Source organism: Tenrec ecaudatus, chromosome 3 (assembly GCF_050624435.1).
Source record: "Tenrec ecaudatus isolate mTenEca1 chromosome 3, mTenEca1.hap1, whole genome shotgun sequence".
NCBI classification, from domain to species: domain Eukaryota; kingdom Metazoa; phylum Chordata; class Mammalia; order Afrosoricida; family Tenrecidae; genus Tenrec; species Tenrec ecaudatus.
Window position 1 is genome coordinate 218,866,459 of NC_134532.1, and position 14,370 is coordinate 218,880,828.

Here is a 14,370-nt window from a genome sequence, read left to right on the forward strand (position 1 = left end):
AACTGTGTTTCTGTTCACTGACAACAATCTGACAATGAAAATTTTAAGGATTTCACTTACAGGGGAGGGAGAGAGAAAAGAGAAGCTGGTACCAAGAGCTCTATTAGAAAGTAAATGTCTAGGAAAGGATGAGGGCAACCTATGTACAAATGTGCTTGACACAACTGATGTCTGGGTTGTTATAAGAATTGCAAGAGTCCCCAATAAAATTCTCTTTTAATAAAAATAAATAAAATGAAAAAAAAAGAATTTCACTTTTAATAGCAACAGAAAGAATAAATAGCTTAGGGTTAAGTTTAACGAAAGATAATGCAAAATTCACATACTGAAAATGTAAAATGTGGAAAGCACTTTTTAAAATTTAAGCAATGAGGGAAAGACATCCTCTTTATGGAGCAGAAAACGATATATTTATTTTTATACGCACACACTTTTTATTGTGAACTGGAAGATGGTTTACAGAGCAGATCAGCGGTTTAAACATATTTATTCTCATCTCATTCTTCACAATCCCCACAATCCCATAGCATTTATCCCTCTTTATCCTTGTGTTTCCGGTTTGCATCCTTCCGCCTCTCCTAACCCTCTGTCCGCCCTTTGTCCTTGGGGAAATGCTTGGGTGGATGCATCTCACAGAGATGGGTCTTTTGTTTGGCTGATAATTGAGCCATGGAGGTGAGCTCAGTTTGAGACCCGCTGGTGACTAAGGACCACACTTCTAGGGGTACACCAGTCAGCTTGATAGAGTTTTTGAGTTTGAGCTTCCTTGCACTTTCTTCTCCCAGGATTCTCAGGATCTTGTCCTGTGATCCCTTCCAGTGGGACCCTTGGTAGAGCTGTTGGTGATGGTTTTAGGACACCACCGAGTTCTTTTGGTCTCTGGGTTCTGGAGACTGGTATTAACATGATCCATTCAGTTCAGTGGAATAATGTGTCCCATGCAGCTTCTAAGGTGCTTGCCCTTCTTTTTCCCCAGCAGGGAAAGACCAGCCGCTGTACTGTCGATGGTTATGCCTGAGCTATAGGGCCCCAGTCTTGGTCTTGTGTTTAATTGGGTTGTGCATCTTATTATCGATCAGATCAGCGGTTCCCAACCTGTGGGTTGCAACCCCTTTGGGGGTCCAACGACCCTTTCACAGGGGTCACCCGATTTATAACAGTAGAAAATTGACAGTTATTAAGTAGCAATGAAAATAATTTTATGGTTGGGGGTGGTCACCACAACATGAGGAACTGTATTAAAGGGTCATGGCACTAGGAAGATTGAGAACCACTGGATTAGATTGTTAAAAATCTTCACGTAGTCTAGAGAGAAACCCTTTGTTGGCTGTATTTTGCAGATAACTTCTCGCGTGTAGCTAGTATTTTCATTATATAACAGTTTCTTTGGAGGAGCAAAAGTTTTAAATTTTTATAAAAATTAATTTATTCACTTTTAAAAGAGCTATACATTTTATGTTCTATGTAAAAACTCATTGTATGTGAGATTATAATTATAAGTGTTTGTTGTTCTGTTTTCTAAGTGTGTGACAATTTGAACTTTTGTGTGTGTGTGTGAGTGATGTATTTTCAGTTGAGAGGTGTGTCTGTTATAAAGTGAGGTTTAATGTGTATTTAGTGTGTCAAGAAAGGCTTAGGAAGGTTGAACATAGGCATTCCAGTTGTTCCAGTACTGTTATTTGAAAGACTAGTTTTTTCTTCATTGAAGTACCTTGGTACCTTTGTCAAGAAACAGCGAATCTTGTACATGATTCTACTTAAGGATTCTGTTTCACTACCCATAAATGTCTCTCCTTTGGGCTGTCTTGATAACTCAAACTTGTATAGCAAGTCATGAGATTAAGATAGAAGTTCACCAACTTTGTTATTTTCAGAAGTGTTTAAACTATTCTAGGATCTTTGCCTTGCCATGTAAATTTTAGAATCAGCTTGTGAATTTTATTCGACTTGGTGTTCAGTTCAGAGCCCTAGTGGCTTAGTTGTTACGCCTTGGGCTATGGTCAGCAAGGTCAGCAGTTTGAAAGTACCAGCTGCTCTCAGGGGAAAGACAGGGCTTTCTACTCTTGTGAAGAGTTACAGTCTCAGAAACACACAGGGGCAGCTCAACCCTGTCTTATAGGGTCACCGTGTTGATGGCCGTGTGTTTGGTTTGCTGTTTAAATTCAGGACCAGGTTGACTTAAACACAATATCAGTTAAAACGGACAGCCACCCCCAAGGATCAACTTTAAGCTACACGGTAGACAAGCCCCTGAAGTAGGGCTTCAAACCAGGGAGACAAGCAACCACAGGATGTCTACTCAGACCCCTCACACTGCACAGAGGACCCAGCAAAGGGAATGAGGCATCCTTCAAAACTACGAGACAAAGGTTAAGAAAGGGGAGGGAGTCACTGTTGGCAGGTAATGATCACCTATGTAAAGAATCCTAAGAAATCTACCTAAAGAGAGCTAGAAAAAATTAATTTTTTCCACAGGATACAAGGTTAATATACACTCCCTTGTTAAAATAATCAATTACTTAAGATCAAAAGGGCAGCATTTGGCCAGGACAAGATTCAAAGTGATGTAACAGGAGAAGAAATTGACATAGAAAAGACATGAACTAGAATAAATTATGGTACACTGAGAGTATTTCAATGGATAGGTTAAGTATAAAACTGATGATGTGATTTTAACCATCACCCAATTCATAGTAAAAAGCTTTGCTTTCTTGTAAGTCAAAAGTTTAAAAATATGTTGCATTTGCATACATTAAGAATGAACCAGTGGATATGGAAATATATTAAAGTACCTTTTAGCAACTCGCTATGAAATATTTCAGGCTTTATTTTCCTTCAATAAATGCTATAGTGCCCCCAAGATCAAAGACTACAGAAAATGCTGAGTCTCAGTGAGAGAAGAGGACTACCATGCTCTTGAACTACGCTCACTCCTGGCAGGGGCAGTTCTTCCCAGATCTCTATACAGGGGTAACACGGTGCCTTTTTTTCTTTCCCGCATTCTTTGTCGTGATCTAGAAGAAAGTGTAAAGAACAAATTGGCTTTCCATTGAATGCTTGGCACCCACTGTATCTCCTGAGACTGACTGCAGCCCCGCAGCACCCCACCACTCTTCCCACCCCAGAAACACTGGGGGAATTTTCCAGTGAACCGCAGGGCTCCAGTAGTCATTGTGGGAGGGTTTTGAGCTGTGACCTCAGTTCCTTTGTTGGGGGTCACCTGCTTCTTTGTGAGTGAGCTTTGTTAGTTGTTGTGAATGTATTTGTAATATACCTTTATTGCCATTGTCATTTACATAAGACCTGATGTAATGCTGTGCGCTGTCCCCCACCCCTCCCCATACACATACTTTCATTCCTAATGCTGATCATTTTGAGTTTTGTCTCTTTATTCTTGGCTGGAGGTTTACCAATTTTATTGATATTTTCAAAGCACCATGCTCAAATCCTCGCATACTTCCTGTAGCGCAGGTGAGGTTCTATCTGTCTGAAAGCTTTTAGGTCACTTTTGTCTTCAAAACCTCTCTCAGTTGGGTGGGAGAGCCCAGGTAGTTGGCCACTTCTCTGGCACACCTCCTGCCTGGACCAGCCATCGCTCTTGGCCTGCACAGATGCACGTTCTCTCTGCCCTCGCCTGCTTCCGAGGTTCTCGTTTATTGCTAGTTTTCAGCAGCTTGATTATAATGTGCTGCAGTAGTGGATTTTTAAAAAAATTATTGTGGTTGCAACGAATGGAGCCTCTCCTTGTGTCGGCTTATAGTTTTCATCAAGTTTGGAAAGTTCTTTGGCGGTTTCAGAAGCCACCCTCTTTTGGGGCGCTGTTGCACACACGTTAAACATGTCCCACTCTCACTGTGCTAAGACGCCTCATCTCTCAGGACGGTGTCTTTTTCCAGTATTGTTTTTCTTGGTGCTTTGTGGTGGATTTTTTATTTCATGTCTTTGGTTTCATTAATAATCTGCTATGCCTTGCCTTCCCTTAATTCTACCTAGTTTATTACTTGTTCTTTTCTGATATTTTATTTTTCTTTAAAAGCTCTGGACTTGCTTTTATAGTTTGCATTTTCTCATCATTTCATGTTTTCTTCTTTTTCTTTTTTGTTAGTTATATCATCTGTTAATTTTGGGTCTATTTTTTTATTGACTGGTTTTCCTCCTGGGTCCCATTTCTCTGCTTCTGTGTGGCTCTTGGATGATGGGCGTGGTGAGTTCTCTGTTGTGGGTGCTGGGCTTTTGCTGCCTTTGATTGAACTGTGAGAGACGTGCATGATCATGATGATGGAGATACTGAACCTATGTACTGCATCTCACAAGGTGACACTTCTAGGATCCTGTCGATTGTGGTGTTGGTGAGGTAAGCTTCCAGTCAGGAAGGAAGCCGTGTGGGGATCGGCTGCTCAGATCTTGGTGTGGATGCCATCACGGAGTTAGAGAGCAGCCCTAATAAACCAGGGGCTGGGGGCAGCTACACACCCAGAAGTGCCTCTGGCTTCTCTGCGTTGTGGGGAAACTAGAGGTTCACTCCTGCACTTGGCCACAATTCCAGCCCCCCAACACCTCAGAGTTCATGGCACATCATCTCCATGTAATAGTGTGTAAACTGTCAGAAGATAGAGAACGCGTTCCCAACAGAATCACTCCCTGTGTGCCCGAAAGAACAGCCCCCTGTCGCGTCAGCTGCAATGTTGCCAGTGTCGAGATTTCGCCTGCTTTCTGAAAGGCCTTTCCCTGACAGCTGACAGACAGTGCTGCCGGGAACACTTGGCCAGTTGTAATGATCTCGTCTGTCAATGATCTGTCTGCCCAGCAGAGCCGAGATTTCCTCCTGCACAACGCCCTGGGAACCCCGCAGCCGGAGACAGGCAGCAGACTGGCCATGGGCGCCCCCACGCTTCCCCCAGCAGGGGGACTGGGCACCTCCACCGCTGCTGATGCTGCCTGCGCGTGTGAGGCCTGCAGCGAGCGCAGGTGGGTGGCCTCTCCGAGGAGAGGTGAGCTGCAGCCACAGAAAGAGCAGCGTTTCTGCACCTCGTGGGAAAGGGGGCAGTGGCTTGGCCACTGTGAGGAGTAACCGGGGAATGGGGAAGGCTGGGAGAAGCAGCTGGCAGATGGTCTCGGGCGGGACCCAGGGGTAGGGGACGCAGAGACGGATGGCCCTGTGCCTGGCTGGGGAAGGAAGCTGCCTGCGGGACAAGTGCAGGCTGAGCGAGGGGCGGCTGCTGGTCGTGGCCCATGGGGTGGGCTGAGGAGAGGAGCACGCCCTCATGCAGGACTCCTCAGGCCTCGGCACCCAGGCTTAGGGGAGAGTCCGGTGGGTTGGAAAGGAGGAGGGTGGGCTCTGGGGAAGTCCTCCCAGTGAGCTGCCTGTTGGGGGTTGGAGCTAACACCGCTGGTATCCCTTTGCCTGTGTCCTCCTCATGCTTCACAGGGACATTTCGGCGGAGACGGACCGAGAGTCCCAGCAACTGCAGAATTACTGGTCAGAAGTACGCTACATGGTGCGCTGCGTGTACCGCCAGGCTGGGACCCCGCTGGCGGAGGACCAGGACCAGTCTCTCGTCCCTGACCGAGAGGGCATGAAGGAGCTGGTGGACAGGTACTCGGGCCTGTGTCCACTGCCCCACCCGAGGGAGCTGCCTCTTTCTTCTCCACTCTGCTCACTCACTGGCGCATCCTGGGTAGCGTGGGCCCTCTGGTGAAAAAGCACAGGCTGCCACTCCCTCATCCTTCAGACTGGGAACCAGGAGGCCCCCTTTTGTAGAATGCAGAGTCCCAGGGACTGTGCTAAGGGCTCTCACACCCAGAGTCGGGGGGCTGGATGCCCAGGGAGGAGGCGGGAGAGCGGCCTGTGCACCTAGGTGTCAGCTCCCTTGCCTGGCCCGCTCTTCCAGGCTAAGCAGCATAGCAAGAGGCAGGGGTCCTCAGAGATGCCAGCCACTGCCTTTGTCCTCTGGCGCATACGTTACTCCCAGGGGCGGTCGAGGGTTCCTACTCATCCTCCTTTTCTGAACTACCCCTGGGGGCAGTACCTTGGAGCCACATGTTGGTCACTTTTCGTCTTGGTGACTTTTGTTCCGCACTGTGAACCCCATGTCTCCCGAGGTTTTACCAGCTCCATTTGCCGTGTAATAGACATTGCCACGAGCCCTGGTTGTGTTCATAGAGTCATTAGTTGACGACATTAGCCAGTGTGGCCAGGGTTTGCTCTCTGAATCACTGGTCCCAGATGGCGTTGGCTTCTTTTAGAAGTTGAGCTTATTAATGAGTAGCAGGGAGAAAATACATAACCTGCACCCTAAACCATGACTAAGTAGATTATGAAAGTTAGCAGGAGGCACAACTAAAGCTTAGAAAGTAAAACCCAGAGTTATCTTAAACAGAAGGGTGCAAGTTGCACACCACTGCAGGGGGCAGCCCCCGCCCCCCAGCAACAACTGAGTTAGAAAGAGCAGGTGTGATCCATTGATTGGGTGCTTGGAGCCACTAGGGGAGTGTCTGATGAAAGAAGAAAGGGAGCCCAGCAGGCAGAGCAACTTCTTTGTCCCGCCCCTCAGCATCCTCGCTCCCCCCCTCACCCCTGTCCCTGTCCCCAGAGTGGCTGGCTGTGCAGGATGATGGGCAGTGAAGCATTATCCCCCCTGCACATGGGGCTATGGATTCTCCTTGGTCTGCTGGGACAGACACAGCAGCAGCTCCCCCCAGTGGCAGCTGCTTAAAGGGTGCATGCGTGTGTGTGTGTGGTGTGTGTGTGTCTGTCTGTCTGTCTGTCTGTCTGTCTCTTCCACCCCCGTCCCACCCCTCTTGCTTGCTATTGAAACTCATCTCTAGGAATACACTTGTTGGGGAAAGTGACTGAAGTGACTGCACAGAGAGATGGCTGGAGCCTTAGAAGGTCAGGTTCCAACAGCAATCCTGAAGGGTGGGACCTCAGAGTTCCAGAGCTAATACCGTACAGTGATCAGAGTGCCCTGTTCCAGTTACACACACAAGCATTGCAACCTCTCTCTATTGTTATGTGGATCCCAGTTCCTACGCGCATGGGTCACTTCCAAACAGCACATGTTAAGCTTGTCTCTGTGATCCATGGCTTGCTGCAGACACGTTTTCTCAGCCACACACTTAATTGTCTTAGTCTCATTAGGGTGCCTTTTTGGGGGGGTTGGGGGAAGGTTACATAAAAAACAATTTTGAGGTTTATCAAAACAATTTTGAGGTTATTATCAGTTTACTAGCCAAGCTCAAGTGGACACTTTCCCAAATCACTGAGATTTTGCTACAGGTTTATAGGATTGCTGCCCCACAGAGCAACAGTTTCTTACATGGGTCGAGTGTTTCGAGGAAGGTTGGGATGAGCCCCTGAAGGGGCGGCCGTCAGCACTTGAAGAATGAAGGAAGAAGACTGCAGAAGTACCATTGATGGGATGCTAAAGCGGGGATCTCACGTGGTCAGACAGTTTCTGTTCTACAAAACACCTGGCTTCGGCCAGCTTTCCACTTGGTGGGAGCTGGGACCAATGCTTGAAGGTCACTTAGCTCAAGGGGCTGCTCTTTCCATCAGTCTTTTAAGCAAGATATGGAAACTAATGAAGAAAACTTTATGAAACAAATTGCAATCAAGGGTGAACCTTGTATACCTCCATGCTACCCAGAGAGCACAGTCCAGACAGAGCAGTGACGTCCAGACCGGAACCTGCCGGGGTAGTTCATTTGAAGACAGGAAGGTCAGCTTAGAAGGGTATATATGATGACTGCTTCTTAAATTCCAAAAGGGCGATGTTGATAGATTTTCCTGAAGGACTCAGATAGGGTCTTATTATGAAGAAAGATGTTTTAAGAAAATCTTAAATTACACCAGGGACAAAAGGTCATGGGAGTTGTGGTGTCTGCCCATCATTCTAAGGTAGGAAGGGCTGTCCTGAGAGAGCTTCATTGGGAAACATTGCCCTATTTAACTGACAGCTCCGATCTTCCTATTGCAGATGCTTTTTGCCCCCACAGTTGAGGGAACACTTAACAGGTAAATGATTTGAGCCCTCTACGGTGCCAGAACTTCTATTTTGATGCAGCGTAAATAAAAGAGCACTGAATTATTCCGGGTAAGATTGTTGTTGTTAAGACTGCTGACTCTGAGAGACGCTGTGTGCCGCAGAAGGAAACACTGCCTTCTCCTGCACCATCCTCGCAGACTGCGGCTGTTGTTAGAGTACCTTTCCTACTTAAAATGGAAGGAACACAGAATTCAACAGCAGGAAAGCTGGGAAATTCACAGATAACTAATTTAAACAGTATGCTCTTAAACAGCGGACCAAGAACAAACCACAACAGAAATTAGAAAGTACCTCGAGACGAAGGAAGACGAAACAACAAAGCACACCCAGACTTACGGGTGTAGTGGTGGTGGTGTCAAAGGGGAGGCTGATCAGTGCACGTGCCTGTGTGTGAAAGAAGAGCTGCTAGATCAACCAGAGGAAGGGGAGCACGTGAGCGTGGAAGGTAAAAGGAAGACATGGTGAAGATCAGAGCCGAGACAGGAAAAGATAGAGAAGATTATGTTTTACAGGAAGCAGAAGGATTAGCTGCGACAGGATGAGTGGATACAGGCACAGCAGTAGTCAGACAGGTGGCACAGGGCCGAGCCCCATTTTGTCCCATTGTAACGTCACAGTGAGTCAGAGGTGACTAAACAGGGACTTTAAGAACAGCAAATGGTTGTAATTGTACACCAGCAAGCTAGACCTACACAATGGACAGATTCCCGGAAACTACTAAAACTGACTCAAAAAGAAATAGAAAATCTGAGTAGACTTCTTATGAGGAGATTGAATCAGTAATCTTGGAATCCCAGCAAAGAAAACTGCAGAACCAGGTGATTTAACTGATCATTCTATTTTAAAAAAGGAGAATTGATAACAAACCTTGGAGACGTGTGAGCACTAACTCAGCCTTCACGAGGTCAGCGTGACCCTGGTGCCACACCAGGCACAGACGCGTGCGCCTACGCAGAGACGTGCCAAAACTCCCAACAGCCTGTTCAAAGGTTCGGATACCGGGACCAAGTGAACTTCTTCCCCAGAAGGCAAGGATGGTTCAGAATATGAAAATCAACCAATAGAATACCACAGGGGTAGCATCGGGGCGTAGGGGGGGGCACACAATCATCTCAGTCCACAGAGGAGAAGCGCCTCAACACGATAAAGGCAGTGTTTGAAAAACCCCACAGCTCACATCATGCTCAGTGTTAAAGGCAAGGTTAAAGGAGGAAGTCAAGGGTCCCTTCTTACTTAGCACGTCTGCCCAGCATCCTGAGAGAGAGAGGAGTCCAAGAAAAGGAAGGGCAGATGACGTGACCGTGTGTTTAGAAAGCTCAGGAGAATATGCAAATGCCCACGAAAAGACTTGTTACATTCAGCAAAGTTGCAGACAGCAAACGAAGAGTTGGTGAGGATGTGTAGAAATTGGAAGGCTGGTGGGAATGTAAAGTGGTGGGAGAAATGGACGGCTCCTCAAAAAGTTACACGCAGAATGACCATAGGATCCACCAGTGAGTTAGTTACACCCCCAAAAGCAGCAGCACCACAAAGTGATAGTTGTACCTCAGTATTTGTCGCCACACCATTCACGATTGTCAGAGGTGGCAAGGCTTCCAGTGTACGTGACAGGTGAATCAGTGCAGTGTGATATGCGCCTGCCGTAGAATGTTCATCAGCAACCAAAGGGAACAGGACTCTGAGAACATGGCTGAGCCTTGAAAGCGAAATGCCAAGGGAAGTACCTGAATGCCTCCTTTTGCGTGGGGCGCTGGGGGTGGGGTGGGGTAGAGAGCTCCAGAGTGAGGGTTCCGGGGTCTCGTACTGTGCTTTGAGGTTCTGTTGGGCCGCCGTGAGCAGGCGTCACTCAGTGCGTTTGAGCTTTTCTTTGGCTCTGTAGCTGGCATCGCGCAGACGCACAGGCTGTGAGGGCCCCAAGGATGGCGGGCATACTTGTGTGTTCCATGCCAAGCACACGGCTAGTGTTTGCTGACTTCAATATTAGCTTTTAAAAAGCACCACCTGGTCATTTCATTATAGTTATACAGTGCAGGAATAAAGAAGGAAAATTAAATGCACCCCTCTCTCTTTTAGAAACATAGTTCTATTGGCATAGGCGTCACTTTAGTCTTCAGTCGTATTGGGACTCTGTGCAGTCATCACCACCACAGTCCCTTTCAGAACATTTTCTTCACATGCTTCTTGTCAGTCCCCATTTCCCCACTAGCATCATCTCTTGGTCTCACTGTGCTGAGAACCCTGGGGCAGAGTGGTTACTTGTGGGACGGCTCTCCGCAAGGTCAGCAGCTCAAAACCGCCAGTGGCTCCATAGAAGGAGGATGAGGTTTGCTCCTCCGGTGAAGAGTCTCAGTCTGGGGAACCCACGGGCACAGTGACACGGTGGCAGTGAGTTTTGCTGGTTTTGGTGTGAGAGCCCTCAGAAGGCTACGCCCAGTCCTCCAGCAGACTTGAAGCCCACTCTGCTTCAGCACACACTGCTGTACTCGCAATAGAGTGACATTCTAACATGAATGTTTGGGTGTGCTAAGCACTCGGGGAGGGAGCCCGTGGATGTGTGCTGTTTTCCTAACCACGTGCTGTGGAGGGCCCCTGCCCCACTTCAGGGTGTTACTCGGCTCCTGTCTTGTGGGCATGCGGCTGATCATGGGCAGTGCTCGGCACAGCAGCCTCTGAATACACCATGCGTTGTGTTCCTGACGAGATACGGGGCTCAGAAGGTCAAAGGTCCCATAATGTGTCACCCAGCAGGACCGGCTGGGTGACACATTTCTAACCGGGTGCTGCGGTGACGGTTGCTGTGGGTGTTGGGCCTGGCCTGCCGACTCCTCCTCTGTCCCCATCGAACTGCCTCAGAGCAGGATCCTTCCCAGCTACTGCAGCCCTGGACGGCGTGGCCCTTCATGGTGCCCAGGGTGGGCAGCACCACCCTCTGCAGGGGCGGGAAGCACTCAGGGGACTGCCCTGTACCGGGATGCTGGGCTGCAGTACAAAGGTGGATTTGCCAGGGCCGCTGACACTTTTCTTTTTCCCCCGAGAAGGGGGCTGGCTGCCAAAGCCGTGTGGGAGCCTGTGGTCCAGAGCCAGGCTTTAAGTGGGTGATGGCCAGCTCTGTCAGGCAGGGCATGAGAATGCATACTGCACTTATCTCCTGGTGGTGGGACGTGTGTGTGCCTCTCTTCCGTTCTCGTCTGCTGGCAGGTTTTATTCCGTGTGCCGAGTGGCTTCCTTGTCAGGCCCTTGGGGGGAATCCTGCTGCCAGCTGGAGCCCCCTGACTTCTCTGCGGTGCAGCAGCCCCCTGACTTCTCTGCGGTGCAGCGCCCTTTTTCCCATTAGCCCGTGAACATTCAAGTCTAAGGGTTGGCCGTGTGTTTGCTTCGATCTTGGGCCTGGTCCAACTCTGCCAGTGCTGCTGAGGGCCAGGGGGTCGATGCCAGCTCACAGGGACCCCCTCAGGCCACAGTAGAGCTGCAAACGCGTCCCTCAGCTAGGAGCTTTACCACATCTCCCTCCTGTGGTGGCTGATGGGCTCCAACCTCCGAATTTTGGGTTAGCAGCCACATCAGCTCAGAGGCTAGGCTCCGCACTGGGAGTGGGTGAGTGTAGGCTCTGCCACCCTCTGGGTGCGGGATCACACACCAGCGACCACCTGTGCGGACTCGAGCTTCTCTATCTGTGAAACAGAGAGCAAACGAAGCTGCCCACTTGGGCATTCCTTGGGGTGCTACCAGAGTAAGCTCTTCACAAATGCAGGCTGGTGACCAAGGGCAAGTGACCCAGGGCTCTCTGTCTAGCTGCCCGCCTGCATGGGGCATAGGGCCCTGGCGGCATCCCTTCCAGGTGGGGAGGGCCACGGTCCCCAGCTAGCCTGTGGTTGTAGAAAGGTAGCTTTCCAGGTCCCGTGCACCCTGACTCTCCTCTCTGTGCAGGCTCTGCGAGAGGGACCCCTACCAGCTGTACCAGCGGCTGGAGCAGCAGGCCCGAGAGTACGTGCTGGAGATGAAGGTGCGGCTCCTGCGACAGCTGTCGGCTGCGGCCAAGGTGAAGGCCCCCTCCGCTATCCAGGGCCCGCCCCAGGCGCACCAGTTCATCTCGCTGCTGCTGGAGGAGTACGGTGCACTCTGCCAGGCGGCACGCACCATCAGCTCCTTCCTGGGCACGCTGGTAAGCGACCACCGCCTCTGCCCTGGTGCCTGGGTCGCCCCTGTGCCGTAGCCCCTGTGCCCCTGTGCATGTCCATGCCACTAAGGGTCTCCTCTTTGTCACTGCCCCTCTACTTACCAGTTGTGGTAAGATGTCCTTCTCCAGGGACTGGCTCCTCCTGGCGACATGTGCAAAGCACGTGGAGAGAGTCTTGCCGTCCTTGCCTCTAAGGAGCTTTCTGGCCTATTGAGTGGTCTCTTTGTTTTTCTGGAAGTCCAGAACATGTTTTTCATATTATTCACCAGCACGGTACTTCAGGTATACCCACTCTTCTCTGTCCGTTGTCCAGATAGATTGATTGATAGGGTCAATCAAAGGGAGGAGGTGGGTGGTCAGCCGAGGCTTTGAGGCCTATGTGTGGCTCTCAATACTCCCCCTACCTCCCACATGTTCCTTCCTCTCCTCCTCAACGCTGCTGCTGGGCGGTAGTGCTGAGCAGATCCGTGTCCAGGCGGTGCTTCATACAGACACTGCCTGGGCGGCCCTGAGGCTGGAGGATGGGCGAGGAGCGGTGTGTGGTAGTGGTAGAGGAAAGAACTTTTCTTCCAAGTAAGTAAGTGCTCTGTGTTTCCCGTTCATTGACAGCCTGTCCTGTTGTAGACACAGAAATGTGTGGCTAGGATCGTGACCACCCTCTGGGGCTTGTGTTCACTCACTCAGCAGCCCAGGTGCTCTGCCGTCTCCCTCCCTTCAGGGCCGTCCAAGAGATGGAGCCCGGTGAGCCTAGGCCAGAGACCTTCCACTCTAGAGATCCCCTCCCTCCTAGTGGCTTGCAGAAGCACTGTCTCTTCGTCTCTTAGGTGCATGGTCACATGACATCCCTGGTCTGCTTTCGGCGGATTTCTTATGGTCAGCTACAGTGTGAGCCCCACATAAGAACTGGGGCTCCTGCTGGTGGTCTAGCCATGGCATGGGGCTGATGCTAAATAGGACCAACAGGTCGTCATTGCGCTCGGCAAATTCATACCCACCGTTTTCTCACAAGCCCGTGCCGCCTGTTAGCCACCTTCGAAAGCCTTGGGAAAGCATGGTTGTGAGCAGGTGAGCGGAGGCTGCCAGTGACTGTGCCTGGGGCTTGCTTCGGCTGCACAGACCCATATTGAAAAGGATGGCAGGAGATCCACCAAGTGAGTCCCAGCCTCCTGGGCACAGTCCTGTCCCATCAGCGTCCATTTCTTTCCCTCCCTCTCCCACCCCAAGTAGTGATTTCTGCTTGTCCTTCCGAGACCCCTGGGCAGTGCCACTGCCTCTGCAAACACCCCCCCATCCCCTGTCTCCCGAGAGTGGAGGCGGGACACACTGTCTTGGTGTGGCCTGAGGTGCTGCGGTAGCCCAGACTCCCCTCTGGTGCCATGAGAAGGGCACTGGGGGTGCAGCTCCCAGAGGTGCACGTAGACCCGCAGGTCTTTGTCGCCAGCCCCTGCGAGGATACTCAGACTCTCAGCTCCTTGTCGACAGGCCGGGCAGGGAGCCTGAGCCCACTGTGCCACACCCTCGACAGGCCTGGCAGGGATCCTGAGCCCACTGTGCCGCATGCACCCAAGACAGACTGGACAGGGAGCCAGAGTCCGGCGGAGGTGGGCTCAGCACCTCCTGTGGCTGCTGCACATGATCACAGCCCCGCTGTATGGTGGGCGAGAAGCTGTGCACCAGAGGGGCTGCAAGGCTGCGGGCTGGGTCAGTGCTATTAGTGAGAGAGCGTGTCTGTCTCTGCAGCAGGGTGAGGTTGGGGGAATGTTGCGCACCTGGCAGAAGCTGATTTCCAGAGTGTCCATGGATCCAGCCGCAAGAAGATGAGCACACTTGGCCCCACAGACTCGAGTCACCAAGAATGAGCGCCGGCAGGAACCACACACAAAACCAGATCCTCAAAGAATGTCTTGAGCAGAAGCCAACCTGACTCCAACCACAAGGCTGCTGCTTGAACCCCCTGCCCGCCTGCAGAGATGGACTGTGCTGGAAACAGTTGTACGGAGCAGCTACAGTCTACTCTGTAGGGTCGCCATGAGACAGAAGCAGCTCTCCACAGCAACGAGTTTCATTTGGTGTCAAGAATGAAAAATGTTGGAAGTTGTGAGACAAGGATCACGATTGAAGAACATTAAGCAGATTCCAGAAAGA

The 14,370-nt window shown here is 50.4% G+C and overlaps 1 protein-coding gene across 2 annotated transcripts in view; it reads left to right on the top strand.

Moving 5' to 3' along the window:
• FAM193A (family with sequence similarity 193 member A) overlaps nucleotides 1-14,370 on the top strand; it is a 128,296-nt gene that overhangs the window by 60,510 nt on the left and 53,416 nt on the right. For both annotated transcript variants that reach the window (XM_075544617.1, XM_075544618.1), the window contains exons 3-5: nucleotides 4,811-4,968; nucleotides 5,429-5,596; nucleotides 11,976-12,210. In XM_075544617.1, the coding sequence (XP_075400732.1) occupies nucleotides 4,811-4,968; nucleotides 5,429-5,596; nucleotides 11,976-12,210 (561 nt within the window). The remainder of the gene's footprint in view (nucleotides 1-4,810; nucleotides 4,969-5,428; nucleotides 5,597-11,975; nucleotides 12,211-14,370) is intronic.